At 38.4% G+C, this 22,728-nt stretch overlaps 1 protein-coding gene across 1 annotated transcript in view; it reads right to left on the reverse strand.

Moving 5' to 3' along the window:
* Positions 1-19,951, reverse strand: part of LRRC69 (leucine rich repeat containing 69) — a 133,280-nt gene extending 113,329 nt beyond the window's left edge. Inside the window, exon 1 of the mRNA XM_006859224.1 lies at positions 19,769-19,951. Within this exon, the coding sequence (XP_006859286.1) occupies positions 19,769-19,951 (183 nt within the window). The remainder of the gene's footprint in view (positions 1-19,768) is intronic.
* Positions 19,952-22,728: the final 2,777 nt, after the last annotated feature.

Consider the following 22,728-nt stretch of genomic DNA (forward strand, 5'->3'; position numbering starts at 1 on the left):
CTATTTTCTTAATGATTTCTAATTAATTTTTTTCAATAATTTCTAAATGTACAGCCACTTTTGAATAACATTTCAAGAAAAATTAAAACGTTGGCCATAGACTAATAAGACTTTCTGTTAATTTGATAATTTTGCTGGAAAAAAATAATTCTGTTTCCATTAAACAGTCACTACACCTTGGTTCTCCAATGACTGTAATGGATTGCCACATTCAATGATCAGCCTTGTCTTGTATACTACCTTTCCAGTACCATTGTCTTTTTGCAGTTGCTTACCACCATGTACTTCCTATGGCAATTATTATCTTCTTTGTAGTACAAGGATTACTGTATCTATTTTATCTGCTCTATTATACTGAAATTTTTTCAATGGTAGAGTCTCTGTGATTAAACTAACAAAATAGTGGTATTAACTGGTCTACCTTGTTATTGCTATTAAGTGCCATGGGGTCGGTTCCGACTCATAGCAACCTATGTAAGGTTTCCAAGGAGTGGCCAGTGGGTTTGTACCACCAACTTTGTGGTTAGCAGTCCAGTGTTTTTCTCACCGTGCCACAATATAATAGGTGTTCAATAAATATTTGTTGGGTGAGATCTGCTGAAGTTATTTCTGAGAACTAATAGTACAAATTGTGGACTATTCATTTTGATTCTACATCCATTGTTTCAAAATAAAATACAAGGGGGCTTTTAAAAGTTCATGGAAAATATAATTAAAAGATAATGGAATTTTTTAACATTTTGAATCCCCCTCATAAGTATTGAGGGCAGTCTGTTTCAATCTGTTCAGCTTGATTCACTTCTTTCTACTTTGTTTTCTTTATTCTTATTTTCTGCTCATCCTACCTAGCCCCTACCTTCTATTCAGTGATTTGGACACCTATAACTAGGCATTCTAGTAGTGGAGTGGTTACAAGTCAGGCTGCTAACCTCAAGGTCAGTAGTTCGAAACTATTAGCCATTCCACCGGAGAAGATGAGACTTTCTGCTCCCATAAATTACAGTGAATCGGTCCTGACTCATAGAGATCCTGTATAGGGTTTCTGAAATGCAGCTGGTGATTTAAATCAACCTTGTGGTCCAGTGTTTATCCTATAGCACCACACTAGGACTATTAATTACTACCCTCGCCCCCAAAAGAACAAACAAAAACCTCAATGCTATTTACTATAAGTCTTTCCACTTTTTTCTTTCTTTTAACTCTGCTTGTGGCTTACTTGTATTAAAAAAAAAAAAAAATTTTTTTTCTTTAGTGTAAAGAGAGAAAACAGCTCAAATATACACCTTTTTTTTTGTTCTACCTTAAATCATGGCTTTGTGATAACTATTTTGAAACTGCTAAATAATTTACCTACAAAATATAAAAATCAGCTTGAGTTGGAATTGAAATATTAATCTTTAAATTTCTTAAGTGAATAACCTCATACCCCAATAATACAGAATACAGTTCTAGGTTCTATAAAATATTTTATAAAAATAGTTAAATTAATTTAATGAAAGAAGAATAACAAGGCATTTACATTTCTAAATCAGCACTTCTGTCACCAAGGTATGTGTGAGAAGTCAGCATTAGACTTCTCTTGACTAGTTCTTATGAATGCTTTATGTTAGGAATCTGTGACATCTTTAGAACCACAGTTCAATACATTTTTCAAATGTTGCTTCTAAGTCCTGCTGTTCAGAAGGAACTTGATTATTTGAACCTAGCTAATTTTTAAATCATCATTTAATTTTGCAGTAACTTCCTAACAAAAAGGTAATATTTCTCATCCTCAAAGCAATTTTAGCTTTACTGAAATGTGAGAGGAAACTTCCAATGCCCAGCATGGCATTTAATCACGAGATGGTTTACTGAGACCCCTGCAACCTCAAAACTCTGGCCAAGTATAGCCCAAAGTTAAACTGAGTGTCACGGGATTGGCACATCCTGTTCATTCAGGAGTTCTGGTGTGGTGCTGTGGGTCAATGCACCTGACTGCAAAGCTGTTTGAACTGCAAGGTCGGCGGTTCAGTCTCACCAGCTGCTCCTCGAAAACCCTATACAAGGTAGTTGTGGGTCAGAATCGACTCGACAACACTTAACAACAACAATTCATTCACTATAAGAAGGAATCTTACACTGGCAATCATTGTAAAAGCATTCATTTTAACCACCAAAAGCCGCAGCAATAACCTCTTGCATATAACTTGGCTATGCACAGGCCAATTAATTAACAATGTATTATCTCTTATCATTCTGTATGAAATTTCAGAAGGGGGAGGGGGGAAGAGGCAAGGGTAAAAAAATTACCAGAAAAGGGGAATTACAAGACAAAACTGACATTCATCTAAAATGTAAAACCTTACGTGTTTAGAAGAACAAACATTTGAATGTTTGGGTGGGTATTGTTGTTGTTAAGTGAAATAGAGTTGATTACAACTCAGTGATCCCATGTGACACTGTAGAACTGCAGCCACAGGGTTTTCTAGGCTGTAATCTGTACAGAAGATAGGCAGATCTTTCTCCCATCAAGCCTTTAGATGGATTCCAACAGTCAACCTTTCAGTTAGCAGCCCAATGATTATTCATTGTACCACCAGAGACCTTTTTGAGTGAGGGTTGTTGATACTATTGAGTACATTGTTAGGTACTACTGAGTCAGTTCTGTTTATAGTAACCCAATGTACAATGGAGTGAAGTAATGCCCAGTTCAGTGCTATCATTACAGTCCTTGCTATGATTGATCCTATTGTTGCAAACACTGTATTGTTCATCTCAATGAAGGTTTCCCACTTTTTCACTGACCCTCTGTTTTACCAAGCATGATGATCTTCTCCAGTGATTTGTCTCACCTGATAATATGTCCAAAGTAAGTAAGAAAAATGCATAACTTCCTCATTTTTATACTTTTTTCAAGACAGACTGTGTTTATTCTTCTGAAAGTCCATGGTATACTCAATATTCTTCATCAACACCATAATTCCAAAAGGGCTTCAATTCTTCTTTGATCTTCCTTACTCATTGTCCAGTTTTTGCATGCATATGAGGTGATTGAAACTACCATGACTTGGGACAGGTGCAAGGAGCGCTTATTGTGCAGCAGTTAAAGTTCAAACCCACCAGACTCCATGAGAGAAAGATGTGGCAGTCTGCTTCCATAACCCAAGGAAGCCCCATAAATATAGTTCTACTCTGTTTTTTAGAGTCATTATGAGTCAGATTTGATTTAAAGGCAATGAGTGTGGTTTGGGGTCACCCTTACTCCTCTAACAGACATTTTTGTCTTTAAAGAATTCTTTTGCAGTCGACTTGTCTAAAACAACACATTGTTTGATCTCTTAACCAACTTCTATGCACATTGATTATTGAGCTAAAAAGAATTAAATTCTTGACAACTTCAACATTTTCCTCCTTTTTAAAATAATGTTAACTGTTGGACCAGTTATGAGGGTAGAGGCTAAAATTTTCTGAGTAGCTAAAATGGATAAGGGATTCTACATGAGTTACTTAATGTTAATAGTAATCTGAAGAGCTGAGAACAATTGTTGTTGATGTTAAGAACCATCGAGTCAGTTCTAAACCAGAGTCCATATATAGGGTTTCCAAGGAGCAGCTGGTGAGTTTGAACCACTGACCTTCCAGTTCAAACCAAGTTAGCAGTTGAGTGCTTATTCTACAGCTCCACACCAGGAAACCTAAGAATAATTAGGGTCGTTTTGTAGATGAGTCGATTATGTAAATTATTTCACATGACCCCAATGGTAAGTGAGTAAGAAAGGTTGGATATCTTCTAGACTGGACTGCTGAAGAAGCTGAATTTGCAGTAAATGTGCAAGGGTTTTGGGATAGATGTGGGAGCCAAGGAGTAATGAAGTGAGCTTGAAGAGAAGGAAGATGCTATGTGTCCCTGTGCCAAAAAGCATCCAATAACAAAAATGGATAATGAATCTTTGTTTTGATTTAAAAAGTAATAAAATTTGCAAATGAGGAGGCATTCCCTACTTGATGGAAGAAGAAGAGACTCCCAATAGGTAGAAACAGGAAGAAAAACAGACCTGACAAAAAGCAGAAATTATATCATATCCTTCCTGATCTGCTAGAGATACAGAGACCCAGTTGCCCGAGGAGAGAGATGGGGAAAACTTTGCTTATGCTTGTCCCTCTTGTGTGCCTCTAAGTAACTCTTATCCCTCAGAACTCAGCTCATTTTCACTTTCTCAGGACCACTTTCTCTAACTTCTCTGAGTAGAACCTCTCATACCAAAACTTAAGCCCATTGCCATCAAGTTGATGCTGATTCCGCACACAATATAATTTTCTTCACAGCACTTTTTCATAATAATAATTTTGAGTCCATTTGTGTGTTGAACCACTTCCACTAAACCTGAGATTAGGGACCCATGGTTGTTTTTGTTCCTTTTTGTATTAGCAAATAGCAGGATAAGCAGTCCATTGCAGGCACATATTAACTATTCGTTGAACTTATGACTGAATAAATTAATCAACAAATAGAGTCGATTGGGCTAAGGGTCACTGACAAGGACAGTAAAAGTATGAGGAGAGACTAGTGACATAGTAACAAACAAACAACACACCCCTGCACTGTTGGTCTTATTTACTGTCAATTGTTTATGGTCAAATAAAAAGCTATATCAGAACATTTATTTGTCTTGGGCAACCACACACATGGGTAGCTTTAGGGGAACACTACTACACAGTCCTTGAACCTTATGATGCATGTCAACAATGTTGCATACAATCAGAGAGGATGTATATTTGTTTCTATTGAGATTCTAAAACTATGGCTACTCAACCTATGAGGGACCTGTGTTCCCACGTGATGCCATAATCACCATAGCTGTACTTGGTTAAGTTAAGCTTTAACAACTGCTTCCATTCAATTCCATTGGGATCTAAATTATATGGCTTTCTAGTTACCAGGTCCTAGGGATAAGACATGATCTTTTCCCCCCAGAGCCATAAAGTATTTCTTTGAAAACTATTCAAATGCCAAGACTTCATTAATTGCAGGCCAAATGCATTCACCATAAATGATAGCACATTTACTCTTTTTTTTTTTTTCAAATGTTATTACAAGTGACTGAAATATTCCAGGGCTTCTTTAGTCAAATTAGCAAGGAAAGAGAGAAGAGGGGAGTCTGTATTCTTTAAAGACATCTTCCTCCCCCATCATTGTTACCATTACACAGTAATGATAATACTAACCATGATTCTAATAGCTAATATACTTTACAGAAAAATTCTTCTGTCCCAGTGTACACACCTTGGAACATAAGAATATATATATCTGACTTTGTGATTTAAACCAAGCTTGAAGTCAAGTACTTATCCTACAGTGCCACACCAGGACTCCATATATGTATGCATACACAGAGAGAGAGAGACAGAGACAGAGACAGAGACAGAATGTTATATGTACATAGAGGGTCCTTGTGTGGTACTGTCTGGACTGCTAGTAATAAGGTTGGTGATTCAAACCCACCAACCACTCCTCAGAAACCCCATACAAGGTCGCTGTGAGTTAGAACTGACTCAATGTCATGTACAACATATGTGTGTGTGTAACTGAGTCTCTAAACATGAAATCAGGAACCATGTTTTGTTCTCACTTGCACTCTCATTATTAATGAAGAATACAAACAGCTCAAACTAACTCTTGAAAACTACATTTGGAAATTTTATAGAAAGCTGTCAGAATAAGAATTATCTGGTGTGACACTGCAGAATAATGCGCTGGATCACAAGGTCAGTTTGAACAGCAAGGTCAGCAGTTCAAACCCACCAGTTGCTCCTCTGATCACCATGGGTCAGAAACAACTTGACAGCACTCAACAACAACCACAGTGACATATACAGTGTCAAGGTTTAAAAGTCCAGACACTATGTAGCATAGGTCTCTCTTTCATCCACATTTCAATGAGTGACGCAACATGCCCTGTCTCCTTTCTCTGCTTAATTTTTCATTGGAGCACTATTTATCCCATAAAATCCCATTTGTTTTGCTTGTTTTTCTATCTCTTTCTCTCTTCTGACTAGAATATAATTTCTATGAAGACAGAAATTTTTATCTGTTTGATTCATTGTTCACCCACCAGCTTCTTGGACACAAATGGTGCCTAATAGTTATTTATGGATTGAATGGATGAAGGCAGAAATGGAGGCCTATAGAGATTAAGATGTCCATTCAGCTGGTATCAGTGAGCCAGAGAAGGCATCAAGAACACCAAACTCTTATCCAGAGTTCCTTTCACTTCTCTCTTTCTTTTCTGAAACCTTCCTTAGCTTTACTAGCTACCATGAGAGCAACTGAGCAGTATTTCTAAACTGTGAGAATAAATGATGTCTGTTCTTTGAAGGTTGCTAGTACATTTTATTTGGAGTTGATTCTAGAACCCCATTATTATACAGAAGATACAAAACATATATTATAACTCTTGTTTTCCTTTCAAATTTTCACAATCTTGGAGACAGTGTAAGAGAAAAATTGTTACTTTATGACCAGCTAAACATGTCATGTCAGTGGCCTGAGTCCAGTTTCTAAAGCACTTTAAAGACAAACCACAAACAAACCTAGCTTCAAACAGTTGAATTCTTAGTAGTGTGATTTCTTCATTAGAAATGAGCACTGAGCTGAGCCAGTTCCCTATTAAAGATGTTGGGAGTGAGCAAAAAAAAAAAAAAAGTCAAAATTTAGGATCATCCCTGAATAAGTAGATTGAGGAGTAAAGTAAGGGAAGAAACCACAAGAGACTAGCAATAACGGTGAGACTTAGATTAATTATCAAACCATACCACCACTCCCATGTAAATATATTTTACAATTTTTTAAGGAAAGAATACAGGCATGTTTCAGAAATGCAAGGGCTCAAAAAACTTCACTATCAAATACCCTAACTAGGATGATATCTAGAGACACATTCCTCCTGCAAAATAAAGGAGCAACCCAAAAAATAAAATATGGCATACCAAAAATAGTGAATCCAATTCATGAGCATTACAAACACATGTCCTAGGTGACAGTATCCCAGAAACTTGACAACAACCAGCTTAGATGTGCACAAGGAAAGGAGGCCGTAGAGGAAAGTCTCTCAAGGAAGAAACAAAACAAAACAATTTGACAGAACATAATTGAATTTGAAATAAAACTAGGCTATCACAAAGGCAAAACACACAAGCAAAAGAAGACAATTAGAAACTCAAGAGGGATATCAGTCAAGTAGATTAATAGACTGTGTGAATGATATTTACTTATTAACAATATAAATTTTAGGTGCTTCCAAGAGGCAAAGTAAATAAGGTTTAACCATGGTAATAAATGAACAGAATGTAAATTTTAAAAATCCTGTGAAAGTAAGAAATTTGGAATTTGTGAGGTGGAAGAGGGGAGGAGACCTGAAAGTGAATTATAGATGACAAAATGAAGTGAAACTAAAAAGAGTCCAATGAATAAAGCAGAAATAGAAGTATAGTATTATTAAGTTAGTGGTATAGTGCATTATGTGTTGAGCAGCTAACCACAAGGTTCAGCAGTTTGAACCCACCTGGCAATCCTTGGAAGAAAGATGAGACTTCTGTTCCCCTAAAGATTTACAATTTTGAAATATCTAAGGGGCAGTTCTATTCTGTCCTGTAGAGCCACTATGAGTTGGAACCAACTCAACGACAGAGGGATTATGACATTTAAAAGATAGCTATAGTGAAGCTAAGCAAAGTGATAACACTTGGAAGATGAAGGAAGTAGTGTCTAAAATGAATACAAACCAAGAGAAAAAGATAGACTCAACAGTGGTTGTGTATAGAGTGGTTACACACTGGGAATGAACAGAAGTCTGGCAAGAAAGTTGTTATTTACTGTAAGTATTTTGGAACTTAATTTTCTACAGTATACTGCAATACTTTGATGGAAAAAATTCAACTAGAGAAGGAGAATCAGCTCATGGCTCAGTCAAATGTTAAATTGTTTACATATTATCTTCTAAGTCAAATGTTTTCAGGTGCTATATAGTCCTGCTGTGACACTGTGGGATAAAGAACTAGACCACAAGGTCGGTTTCAACCACAAGGTCAGCAGTTCAAACTCACCAGCCGCTCCTTAGAAACCCTATACAGAGTCACTATGAGTCCAAACTGACTCTACAGCACTTAACAACAGTCAATTGCAAGTCATGGTAACTAGATAAGACAGAGCAGAACTGCCCTATAGGGTACTCAGGTTGTTGTGGTGGTGTACTGTGGAGCCAGTTCTGACTCATAGAGACCCTGTATAGGGTTTCTGAGGCTGTAAATATTAATGGGAGCAGAAAGCCTTATCTTTCTTCCACAGAATGGCTGGTAGTTTCGAATTGCTGACCTTGAGGTTAGCAGTACAACTCATAACCACTACACTATCAGAGCTCCTTATAGGGTATTCTAGGATGTAATATTTATAAAGCAGATCACCAGGTTGTTCTTCTTCTGAGTGGTTATGGGTTCAAATCATTAATATTTCAGTTAGCATTTGAATGCTGAACTGTTTGTGCCACCAGGGATCCTGGTATAAAATTAAAATGTTTATATCCTTGTTGACTTGTAACAAAAAGGATAATTTTGGAAAGCAGTATTAAAGAAAAATTTTGAGAGTATTATTCTAATCTTTGCAAACAGATTGTAAATTCAAATAATTTATTAAGCCTAAAAGGAAATGAGGTAAGTAGAGGTAATAATATACAAATTTATATTTTCTATATCTATAAATTATTTCCATGATTATAAGTTTAGAAGTAAACATAAAGAGAAAATTACTCAGTTAGTAATTTTGCCTTCTCCCAACCTCAAGATTTTTAGCTGCTGGAGTTTCATACTGTTAGGCAGAAATGTTCAACAGAGCATCTGGGATTCATTCATGTCAACATTTGCTCTTTAAGGATACTCTTTATTTAAAATATTAACCTTCTTTTAAAGCCTACTTCAGAAGAAATGAATGTTCCCTCCTTCCCATTCTTTGCCAATACTCCAATTCAAAGTTCAGACTGCTCTAGGAAATTGAAAAAGGATCTCCTCCCTACACCAGAAACTTCTCTGCATTTCACATGAAAAAGATTTGGGACAGTCCCCAGGGTGAAAGGCATCTCCAGGACCCTCAAACCCACTTCCAGATGTGAGCCTGAAAAGTAGACAAGCAGATCCAGCCATCCAACCCTTTTCCAGATGATAGCCTCCAGAAAGATGAGTGTGGCAGAGACCTAATCCTCTAATTCCAGATGGGAGCCAAAAAGCACATGAATAAATTTAAACATCTTCTCCTTCTACCAGATGCAATTCCCTAAGGAGGAAAGCCTTCTGATGCATCTCCAACAGCACTCCATATTAAGTGTCCTTAGAGCTAAGTACCTACATAGTATTGTTCTGTCTCTTGTCTCTTTTCTTAATACCCATCCTCAATTCTAAAAGAAAGTGAGGGACACAGATGAAAATCCTGAAACCCTGAACTTCAGAGGAGGAGGTTAGAGAGTTGGACTGAGTGATTTCTGGGAGGAGAAGCTGCACAGGGACAGTAACTGACAGAGACAGATTGGTGAATGGCTGGTTAGAAGTGGCATGATCATCTTGGAATTCTGTGAGCAGCTTTGGTGACAGAAGGTGACCAGGTAGAGCAGAGTCACATCTTCTTTTGCCCACACTATCCTAGTGAGTAGCGATTTGTCCAGCTACTACCGTCATCTATCCCCAACATAGACCCTGCTTTTTGGGAGTTTGGAATCAAATGCTTGGGAGTCACACCAGTGTGAAGTAGATGCTGGCTATGCTGATTTGGTGCCTGGATTCAGGCAGGTTTGGTTCCAGACCTATAGAACCTATAGAGCCACCAAAACACAATTAGTCTAAACTCCCAACTAAAAGAAGTCCAGGCCCAAACAAATTCACTGGTGAATTCTACCAAGCATTCAGGGAAAATTTGTCACCAGTTCTGCTCAAATTATTCCAGAATATGGAAGAGGATGGAAAACGTGCTAATACTTTTTATGAAGCAAGCATAACCTTCATCCCAAAACCAGGGAAGGACATCTGGAAAGAAAACTACAGACCAATATCCCTCATGAACATAGATGCAAAAATTCTCAACGAACTCCTAGCCAACAGAATCCAGCAGCACATCAAAAAAATAATGCATCATGACCAAGTGGAGTTCATAAAAGGGATGCAAAGATGGTTCAACATTAGAAAAACAATCAATGCAATCCACCATATAAATAAGAAAAAGGAAAAGAACCACATGAGCATATCGATTGATGCAGAAAAGGCATTTGACAAAATCCAACATCCATTTGTGAATAAAAACACTCATCCAAGTAGGAATTGAAGGGAAATTCCTCAACCTAATCAAGAGCACTTAAACAAAACCAACAGTTTACATCACTCTCAATGGAGAGAAACAGAAAGCCTTCCCTCTTCAAACAGGAACCAGACAAGAATGTCCTTTGTCACCATTCCTTTGAAATATTGTTTTGGAAGTATTAGCCAGAGCTATATGGCAAGATAGGGAAACTAAAGGCATCCAAAATGGCAAAGAAGAAATAAAACTCTCTCTATTTACAGACAATATGATCCTATACATAGACAAACCCAAAGACTGAGTAAAAGAGCTACTAAAATTCATGGGAAAATTCAGCAAAGTGGCAGGGTATAAGATCAACATCCAAAAATCAGTTGGATTCCTCTATAGCAACAATGACAGTGTTGAAAAAGACATCAGGAAAGAAATACCATTTACAATAACCACCCAAAGGATGAAATATTTAGGAATAAATGTAACCAGAGAAGCAAAGGACTTATACAAAGAAAATTACAAAACACCACTATAAGAAACCAAAAGAGACTTACAGAAATGGAAGAACATACCATGTTCCTGGATAGGAAGACTCAATATCCTGAAAATGTCAATACTGCCCAGAGCAATTTACACATATAATGCAATCCCAATCCAGATTCCAACAACATTCTTCAAAGAGATGGAAAAGACAATTACAAACTTTATATGGAAAGGAAGGAGACCCAGGATAAGCAAAGGACTGCTCAAGAAGAAGAAGAAGGTTGGAGGCCTCGAACTCCCCGATTTCAAAATTTACTACATGGCTACAGTGGTCAAAACAGCCTGGTACTGGTACAATGAAAGATACATTGATCAATGGAACAGAATTGAGAATCCAGAAATTAACTCATCCACATACAGCCAACTTATTTTCAACAAAGTGCCTAAGTATATTGCATGGGGAGGAGATAGTCTCTTTAACATATGGTGCTGGCAGAACTGGAAAGACATATGCAAAAGACTGAAACAAGACCTTTACCTCATGCCCTATACAAAAACTGACTCAGCATGGATTAAAGACCTAAATGTGAATCCCAAAATTATGAAAGTCATCAATGAAAAAAATGAGGGCTCTAACACAGGGAATACACAGACTAACACACATTTTGAGAATTACACAAACAAAAGTAGACAAAATAGATGATTGGGACATACTGAAAATTAAAAACTTATGTGCATCAAAAGACTTCACCAGAAGAGTAAAAAGGGACCCCACAGAATGGGAAAAAATCTTTTGCAAAAACACATCAGACAAGGGACTCATTTCTAAAATATATGGGAAACTACAACACCTCTACAAGAAAAAAACAAATAACCCAATTTAAAAAATGGACACAGGACATGAACAGACACTTCACCAAGGAAGAGATACAGGCAGCCAAAAAACACATGAAGAAATGTTCACAATCACTAGCCATTAGAGATGCAAATCAAAACAACAATGAGATATCATCTCACACTAACAAAACAGCCAAGATCAAAAAAGTAGAGGGCAATAAGTACTGGTGAGGATGTGGAGAGACTGGGACGCTCCTGCATTGCTGGTGGGATTGCAAAATGGTCCAGCCTATCTGGAAAGCAATATGGCACTCCCTAAGAAGGTTGGATATAGAAAAATCTTAAGATCCAGCAATCCCTCTACTTGGTATTTACCCACAAGAAATACGAGCCATAACATGAGTAGATACATGCACACCAATGTTCACAGCACCACTATTTACAATAGCAAAAAGATGGAGACAATCAAAGTGCCCATCCATTGAAGAATGGATAAACAAACTGTGGTACATACACATAATGGAATATTATGCCACCCTGAAGAACAACAAGGAAGCTGCAAGCCATCGCATAACATGGATGAACCTTGAGGACATTATGCTGAGTGAAATTAGTCAGTCACAAAAGGAGAAATACTGCATAGGACCATTATTGTAAAAGAGAAAGAAAGGGAACTCACACTAAAAGGGGAAAAATTTATATATATATTTGCTGATCACCAGGATGTATGGGATGAGAGGAAGGGAGGGGAAGATAGAGCATAGGGTAAGAAAAAGACAGGTTAGCTTGGGTGCAGGGGTGTGTGTGTGGGGGGGGGTAAGGCAATACACAAGAAGGGGCAGGGGAATGGAAGAACGAGGCTGATGGTAGAATAGTTAGGCAGGTTTGCATGGGCAAAGTAGGATAGAGGTAAATGATGATGTATGCACAACCTTGGAACAACAGGGTTCCGGAATACAGAGATTGAGGCACGGTTTGAAGGGGTAAAAGAGGGAAATAGTGTTAAGATGCTTGGCTGTCTTTTGAATCTTGGTTTCCCTTGTCTACCTTGTAAAATAGACACTTAAGGTGGGGAGAAAGGTATAGCCAGAATCATCACTACAGAAAGCTTGTAAATTCATCTTCAGCCTATAACTGATTGGAATACCTTAAAGGGGGCTAGAAGTTGCCCAGTGAAAAAGGCTTCCTGTGGAGCCTTTACATTGCACAAGACCATAGATGGAATCCAGAACCCCATCCAGAAAGAACTAAGGTAGAAAATTTCCACTGGAAAGGACAAGTAGACCAGCCTGGAGTGGCTAGAACAGAAAATACTTCATGAAAGAAAGACCAGCAGGAAAAAATCCGAAACAATAATGGCAGTCTGATTGATTACTACAAGAACAAGAACAAGTAAGCTGTTTGCCTGAGAGCCATCAAGGCAAGTGGTGGGGAACCCTCAGAGCAAACCCCTTCTAAGACTGAGACTTGAGGGGAATACATGAGCAGGCATGTGGTCTGGATGGTGACCACGTTGGTCACTGATAAAGGAAGAAGGGGAAAAAATAGCTATGAAGTCGTGAGCTAAGCCCTACCACATTCAATAGACCCCCGTGAATCCAGGTGGAGACCTGGATGGCCAGCAGTACAGCAAGACCTGGGGACTCCTAGGCCCAGAGGCAGTGACATGGCCACAGAGGACTAGAGTGGAGTGAAGTGTCTTGCTGATATGAAGTGAGGGGAGAGGCACAAGAACACCCATACTTGCAGATAGTAGCCACTGGACCTGGCTTCAATGGCTAGATGATCAGAACTCGACTAGAAGAAGAAAGAAGGGGGGAAAAGTGTAACCTGCTACAATTTGATGAACTTTACCTATACTTATGGACGTAGTAGCCCAAAAAAGGTAACAAATCTTTACAGTGAGGATCATTCCTACCCTCTTGGTACACAAGGTTGACAGGGATGGGCAACATAGACAATGGCTATCCAAAACGGGGAGGCCTATAAAGGCAAGAGGAGTCCTGTTGCGGCTCTGTGAATTAATGCGCCAGACTGCAAAGCCATTTGAACTGCAAGGTTGGTGGTTCAAGCTCACCAGCAGCTCCTTGGAAACCATATACAGGGTTGCTATGGATCAGAACCAACTTGATGGCACTTAACAACAACAATAAAGGCAAGAAGTGACTGGCTTACAAGATTTCAAGAGGGAGCCTAGTTCCAGACGGGGTGGGGGAAGGTAGAATCACCACTGAAAGATTTCCAATCTGTTGAGACCAGGCTGGCGAAAGGAAATGGGGTTAAGACTCGTGTGGTACAATAGTGAATAGTTGCCATCAGGTCTGACTGTGAGGCTAGGAAATATAGAGGTAGATGTTTTTTGACAAAAGGAGGAGAGTGATTGATTTTGCAGCCCAGGAGCAGAGGTCCCTGGGACCATCAAGTGAGAAGAACCAAGAGCAGGACGCTACCCAGAGAGGCATTGACGCCAGGGCTGAAGATAGAGATGATGATGTGGACAGATGGAGCGGCTGGGGACACTGGACTCAGGGCAGGAGAAGGGCTGTGTGCTGGTAGCAAGGGAGGGGGAGAGGGGGAGGGCCTGTGTGGTGTACCCTGTATATGATGATGCATGGAGGGGACTCTAATCATTGCAATGAAATGAAATAGGATAGAATGAGTGTAAAGCTGATGTTCTCCCATGTAAACCTTACAATAAAAACTTTTAAAATAAATAATTAATTAATTATAAAAACACAATTAGTCTAGCAGAAACCTGAATCTAGCTTCATCAAGGGCTTCTAAGAACTACTTCCAGCTTGAGTGCCCTGAACATAAATAACACCTAGGCCTATAGGAATTTTATCTAGGGCCAGGAACTCCATTATAATATCCCTCCCACACCCACCTTATGAGCTACTTGGCCAGCAGTAGTTCCCCAGAGTTTTCTCCTCTACTGGTCCAAAACTGAACTTTTCCTTTTTCCTTTTGTTGTTTTATTATTTCTGTTGTTTATTCTTTCTTTTTCTTTTTCCATTCTCTTGAATTTTATCCTATCTCTTTTGTTTTTCCTTCTTTCCTTCTGATTCTCATTTCTCCTCTTCTTTTTGTATTTTTCTTTTGATCATTCCTTATTTTTCTCTACTCTCTTTCTCTTTTCATCTTTCCTCTCTCAATTTTTCTACGTATTTTTTGTTTTCCTTTATTTTCTCAATTTTTCTGTTCTATAGCTCCATTTTTCCTGGTTTCTGCCTATTTTAATCTCTTTTTTTTTTCTCCCTTCATTATTTCCTCTTTTCATTTTTGTATTCGTGTGTGTGTGTGTGTGTGTGTGAAAGTTAGTTTTCTCCTCTTACCTACCCACAAGAGACAGCAATAACATCCATACAGTCCAGCCACAACTGTGCCCTCTGCAGCTCTACCCACAGGGCAAGAACCAATACCAACTCCTATAACAACTAATCAATCAACAACAGGCAAACCCTCCCTAAATTGAGGTGCACAAATGGAGAATGGTGTGCCCACTTCCATTCTTTAACTAGACCCACAGGAGACAGTTAGTGAAAGCTTAAGAATACATTAACATATAGTTATTAATTAAATACAAATATGACAACCCCACAATGTCCCAGAGAAAACAGACAGTTTTAGCTTACTTGCAGAAACAAGAAAGAATGACTCAAGCAAATGAACAAAATGCAGAGCCAGAAAACATTTCTTAGTAACAAAGGTAATGACACTAACTGAAAAAGAATTCAAACGAATAATATTTAGATACCGTCGAAGTGTTGACAGAAAGATTGAGCAAAGAAAGGCAAACACAGAGGGGGGGAAAATAGAAAAATTCAGGAAAACACTACAAGAACAAACAGACATTACAAAAATGGAAGAATATATCATGCTCATGGATAGGAAGACTTAACATTGTGAAAATGTCAATACTACCCAAAGCAATCTATAGATTAAACGCAATCCCAATCCAAATTCCAACATCATTCTTTAAAGAGATGGAAAAATGATCACAAAATTTATTTGGAAAGGAAAGGACCTCTGATAAGCAAAACACTGCTTAAGAAGAAGAACAAAGTTAGAGGTATCTCACTACCTGATCTCAAAATTTACTACACAGTCACAGAGGTGAAAATAGTCTGGTATGGGTACAACAAAAGATACATAGCTCAATGGAACAGAGTTGAGAACCCAGAAGTAAATTCATTCAAATACAGTCAATTGATCTTTGACAAAGGGCCAAAACACATTAAATGGAGAAGAGATAATCTCTTCAACAAATGGTACTGGCAAAACTGGAAATCAATTTGTAGAAGAATGAAACAAGACCTATATACCACACCATATATAAAAAAACAACAACATGGATTAAAGACCTCTATGTAAAACCTAGAAATGAATGTAAAACATCCTCAATGAAAAAAACAGGGACAAACTTAGGGGCTTAAATATATGGCATAAGTATACTATCAAACATTACAAAAAACACATGAGCAATAGAAGCAAAAATTGATGACTGACCGGGTCCTCCTAAAAATAGAAACTTAAGTGTATCAAAAGATTTCAACTAAAGAATAAAAAGGGAGCCTCCAGATTGGGGGTAGGAGGGTGAGGGGGAATTTGCAATGATGTATATCAGACAAGGGACTAAAATCTAAAATTTATAGAAAACTATAACACCTCTACAATAAAAAGACAAACAATCTAATTTAAAAATGGACACAGGACATTCAGCCTATGTCTCAATCCATGTATCCACACACAAAACACTGTTTTCCCAAGGTTGTGCATATATCACTATTTACCTCTATCCCATTTTGCCCATACATACCTCTCTGAGTCTTCCCCTATCATCATTAGTCATCTGCCACCCTCCTACTTCTTGTGTATTGCCCTCTCCATTACCTGAGGTAACATGTATCTACCCTAAAGCCAGGAAATTACTCTTCCCTCTGTTGTTGGTAAGTGTTGCTGAGCTGGTTCCAATTCATACAGACCCTCTTCCAAGGAGCAGTTGTTGAGTTTGAACCACCAACCTCGTGGCTCAAACTGACTTTGTGGTCCAATGCTTACCCTACAGAGCCATACCACATTTCTTTTAGTATGGCCATCTATTCTTAAGCTTTTACAATAATGGTCTCATACAATATTTGCCCTTCTGTGATTGGCTAATTTCACTCAGCATAATGTCCTCCAGGTTCAACCATATTATGAGGTGTTTAACAGCTTCACTGTTATTCTTCAAAGTTGCATAGTATTCCATTGTGTATATATACAAAAGTTTGTTTTTCCATTATTCCATTGATAGGTATTTAGGCTGTCTCCATCTTTTTGCTTTTATGAATAATGCTGCAGTGAACATTGACATGCATATATCTAGTCATGTCCTGGCTCATATTTCTTGTGGATATACAACAAGTAGAAATATTGCTGGGTCATAAGGTATTTCTATTTCCAACTTTCTAAGAAAGCAACATGTCATTTTCCAGAGTGTTTGGACCATTTTACAGTCCCACCAGCAATGCAGGAGGATCCTAGCTCTCCATACCCTTGCCAGCATTTGTTGTTTTCTGGATTTTTTTGTTTTGTTTTAACTTTGTTGTTAATGCTAACAATGATATCTCATTGTTATTTTAATTTGCATCTCTCTTATGGCTAATGATCATGAACATTTCTTCATTTTTTTTGTTGGCTGCTTGAATGTCTTCCATGGTGAAGTGTCTGTTCATGTCATACTAGCTATTATAAAATAGATATTCACATGAGATAGACATGAATATTGAGAATTATGATTACAGAAAGCCAGTGACTGATTTGATTTGCTAAAAGGGGAGTTAGAATGTACCCAGAAAAACAGATTTCTTGTTAAGCCTTGGTAGAGTGTGGGAATCTTAGGTAGAATCCTGAGCCACACCCAGAATCTTCTGAGCTGGGACATTCTAATATGAAAAGACATGCAGACCAACTCCCAGAACTGCTGGGAGAACAGAAGATTCTTATTGAAAGAACGACCTGCAGAAAAAAAGTACACTGTTTGGCTTTTTGAGTTTCTACCAAGATGTCTGTTTAGAGACATCAAGGTAAGGAAAGTTAGCCCTTCAAGGAAAATCCCATTCTAGGACTGAAAGTTAAAGGGAACTCACAAGCAGTTTAGTATGTTCCTTGTGGGTCTATGCAAGAGTGGAATTAGGGGGAATGCAGCAATGAAGACGGGATGAGTTAAGTCATGTTCCATTGGCACCCATTGACCTTGAGATGAAAATGAGAATAAGAAGGGATGGCTGGTCTCGAGTTTACGGAGTTGTGTCAACACCTGAACCCATGGGCACTGACCTAGTCACTGGGGGCTAGGGCTGAAAATGAAAGGGCCAGCTAACCTAAAATGTAGAGAGGTATGTGGGAACTCCCAAAATTGCAGCTAATATCCTTGATCTTGTTTGGATGGCTAGGGCTGAGTTAACCAGAACCCAATCAAATGAAGATAAAAATGTTTGATACTATAGTGAATAATTGTTATCAGGACTGACTGTGAGGGTTGGAAATGTAAAAGTAGATATTTTGTAGCAAAAGGAGGGGAGTGATTGACTTTGCAGTCCAGGAGCAGAGGTCCCTGGGACCATCAAGGGAGAAGAGCAGAATGCGGAACACTACCCAAAGAAACAGTGACACCAGAGATGGAGGCAGAGACAATGATGTGGAGAGATGGAGTGGCTGGGGACTCTAGACCCAGAGAGGGAGAGGGGCTGTGTGCTGATAACCAGGGGACAGACTTGCAGGGTATACCCTTTGGTTGGTTGATGATGCATGGAGGGGATTGTAACCATGGCAATGAAACAATATACAATAGGATGAATGGAAAGCCAATATTGTCCCATATAAATTATCACAGGCTTCACAATAAAACATTAAAAAAAAAAAAAAAGTAGCTAGTATGACTGGCTAATACAAGAATTAGCAAGTTGTTTTCCGGGAAGCCATAAAGGCAAGCAATCAAGTCCCTTCAGGACAAATCCCCCTCTAAGACTCAAACTCAAAGGGAACACATGAGCAGGCATGTAAGCTTGCTGGCAAACACACTGGTCTACTGGGGAGTGGAAGAGGGGGAAAGTCAGCAAGGAAGAAATGGGCTGAGTTCAACCACATTGCAGAGACTCCCATTAACATAGAGATGAGAGAGAAGAGAAAGGGTTGGGGGGGAAAAGTTTGATACTGTGAGCAAGTGAAAATTGCTACTACTTGATGAAGTGGACTTTTGTTATGGATGCTTCTTGTTGTTAGGTGCCATTGAGTCAGTACCAACTTATAGTGATTTTATGCACAGCAGAACGAAACACTGCCCGATCCTGGACCAACCTCACTACTGTTGCCATGCTTGAGTCAATCAATGCTGAAACTTGGCCAATCCATCTCTTTGGGGGTCTTCCTCTTTTTTGCTGACCCTGCACCTTACCAAACATGGTATCCTTCTCCAGCAACTGGTCCCTCCTGACAATATGTCCAAAGTATGAGAGACAAAGTTTGGCCCTCTTGACCTCCAAGGAGTACTCTGGCTGCACTTCTTCCAAACGTATCTATTGGTTCTTTTGGCAGCCCATGGCAGTTTCAATATCGTCCTCCATCACTATAACTCAAAAGCATCAACTCTTCTATGGTCTTCCTTATTTACTGTCCAGCTTTCGCATGCATATGAGGTTACTGAAAATACCATGGCTTGGGTCAGGTGCACCTTAGTCCTCAAGCTGACATCTTTGATCTTCAACACTTTAAAAAGGTCTTGCGCAGCAGATTTGCCTAATGCAGTACGACGTTTGATTTCTTGACTGCTGCTTCCATGAGTGTTGATAGTTGAACCAAGAAGAGTGGGGGTAGGGAATTTATTCATGGGCTAGATAGTTGACACACATTAACATGGCTGACAGGGCAGGCAACAAGAGGGAGGTTGGCAGAGGAAAGATGAAAGTAGTGGGAAACACGAGGAGGAATGCCAGAGTTAAAGTGAATAGAGGTAAATACTGTGAATTGATGGTACATGGAGAGGATTGCAATTATTGTAATGAAACACATATGATTTGCTGAATGTAAAACTGGCGATTAGTTCTGTAAACCTTAATCAGTTCTCAATAAAAGGTTGAAAAAAGATAGTTTGTTCCTCACCTGAGTCAAGGCGCTTATCTCTGGGCACACTTTGGAGATTCGATTATTCTGTAGCACTAGAGTCTGAAGGCCAGTCAGTTTTTCTAATGTTGAGGGCATCTTCGCAATTTTCTTTCCACACAGTGTAACAATTTTAGTGTTTTTACCACCCTTTAATGCTCTTATTAACAATCTTTCTGTCATGGTCTTGGAAGAAAATCAGAAAAGGGAGAGAATAACTATTAGGGGTTATAGTTCTTAGAACTGGTGTGTCATGGAAACAAAAACATTACATTCTGAGATCCACCATGGTGAAGGTGGGAGGTCTCAGATGATTTTCAGTGTGAGAAGGTCGGTGATTCCAGGTTTGGGGCAGGGATTGTATAATATGAGCATAAAAAATATTCTCAACTAATGAGGTCACCTCAACAGGACACAAAAATGAATTACAGGAGTTCTCACTGGTCTAAGGTGGGAAATTTTGAGGATCAAAAAGAATAACTTATAGCACCCTGAAACATAAAATTATTAAAATCTAAAAGTTTATGGTAGCATTTCCTTTTTTTTTTAAAACAAAAATAAACTGAGTGATCACAGTAGAGGTTGCTAAGGCACCAACTCATTCATCTGCATTTATAAAGAAAAAAAAGCAAGCATTCTGCCTTTCCAATACAATGGAAATGGTGGACAGTGACTAGGCACTCAGCTGCAAAAATGTTGACAGTTCAGATTCACCAGCCACTCCACAGAAAGATGTGGCTGTCTGCTTCCCTGAAGATTACAACCTAGGAAACCCTATGGGACAATTTCACTCTGTCCTACAGGGTGACTACGACTCAGAATCAATTCAACTGCAATGGGTTTAGATTTACAATTCAGAGGAATTACAAAGTTAATAAAATTCTTAGTCATAGAAGTGAAACTAATAAATGAGGAAGGAGAAATAGATACTTTTAAATGACCATTTTTTCAAATTCCAATGAAATAATGAATCTATACAAAGACCATGGAGTCCTAGTGTGGCACTGTGGGTTAATGCATTGGACTGCAAAGTCAGTTTGAACCACAAGGTCATTTGTTAAGCTCATAAGTCTGGTGGTTCTAGCTCACCAGCCACTTCTCAGAAACCCTATACAGGGTCGCTATGAGTCAGAACCAATTCAATGGTGCTTAACAACAAACAACATACAAAGAACATAATTGCATTGGTAAGAGATAAGTAAGAGATCAGTCTAAAATCTTAACTGACTAATCAATTTTAGCAACATTAAAATTGAGATAATCGCATGCTATAAACCTCGTGATATGATGCAATAAAAACTACATAATGTCATCTACAAATGTTCTTACCTAAAAATAGAATCTGAATCTAATCATGTTTGTAGATCTAACTACTGTTTACAGAAAATAGAAGGACAAGAGAACAAGTTAAGTTCATCTCTTGGAAACAGTCAACCAAATCTAGAATGTGAGGTATTTTACAGGACAAATTCCACAAAGTTTTACCGACATATCAATGGCAATAAAAAGAAGAGAGAGGAAAATTATTAGAGAAAAACTAATAAATGAGATAACCAACTAACCCAATGCAATGGATGGTCCTTCCTCAGATCCTTATTTGAATAAATATGTCTTGGAGGTAACCAGGGAAATGTGCTTATGAACTAGATATTTGTTGTTGTTGTTGTTAAGTGCCGTTGAATCGGTTCCGACTCATAGCGACCCTGTACAGGGTTTCCAAGGGTGTAAATCTTTACGGGAGTAGAAAGCCTCATCTTTCTCCCGCGGAGCGGCTGGTAGTTTTAGATGCTAGGAATTATGGTTAATTGTTATGCATAATAAAAGCACGATGGAAGGGTCTTTTTTAAATGGTTATTGTTGTTAGAAGCTGTCAAGTCAGCCTGGCTTATAGTCACCACATGAATGTCAAAATGAAACACTGTCTGGTCCTGTGTCATCCTCACAATCTTTCCTATGGTTTAGCCCATTCTTGCCACCACTGTGTCAATCCATTTCATTGAGGGTCTTCCACTTTTCTGATGACCCTCTACTTTTCTTAGCATGATATCTTTCTCCAAGGACTGTTCCCTACTGATAACGTGTCCAAAGTATGTGACACGAAGTTTCACCATTCTCAATTTTAAGGAGTATTTGGCTGAATTTCTTCCAAGACAGATTTGTTCAGTCTTCTTGAAGTCCATGGTATATTCATTATTCTCTAATCTTATCACTCAAATACATCGATTCCTCTTTTGATCTTCTTTATTCATTGCCCAGCTTGCACATGCAGAAGAGGGGATTAAAAATACCATGGTGAGGTTCAGGCACACCTTAGTCCTCAAAGTGGCATCTTGGCTTTTAAACATTTTTAAAAGGTATTTTCCAGAAGATATGGCCAATGCAATACACCATTTGATTTCCTGACTCTGCTTCCTTGAGTGCTGATTGTGAATCCAAGTAAAATCAAATCCTTAAACTTCAATATTTTCTCATGATTTTCCTTATTGGTTCAATTGTGATGATTTTTGTTTTCTTAATATTGGGGTGTAGTCATATGAAAGTTAGTCTTTCATTTTCATCAGTAAGTGCTTCAAGCTCTTTTCATGTTAAATAAGCAAAGTTGTGTCATTTGCATATTTCAGGTTGTTAATGAGTATTGCTTCAATTCTGACATTGTGTTTTTCTTTATATAATACCCTCAGGTTGTTTGCTCAGTATACAGACCTAATAACAACCAGTGATATGCAGATGATACAATCTTGCTTGCTGAAAGTAAAGAGGACTTAAAATACTTACTGATGAAGATCAAAGACCACAGCCTTCAGTATGGATTGCATTTCAATTTAAAGAAAACAAAAATCCTCACCACTGGACAGATAAACAACACTCTTATCAACGGAGAAAAGATTGAAGTTGTCAAGGACTTCATTCTTCTTGGATCAACTATCAACACTCATGGAAGCAGCAGTCAAGAAATCAAA

The sequence above is a fragment of the Chrysochloris asiatica genome, unplaced genomic scaffold (genome assembly GCF_000296735.1).
Source record: "Chrysochloris asiatica unplaced genomic scaffold, ChrAsi1.0 scaffold00031, whole genome shotgun sequence".
NCBI classification, from domain to species: Eukaryota; Metazoa; Chordata; class Mammalia; order Afrosoricida; family Chrysochloridae; genus Chrysochloris; species Chrysochloris asiatica.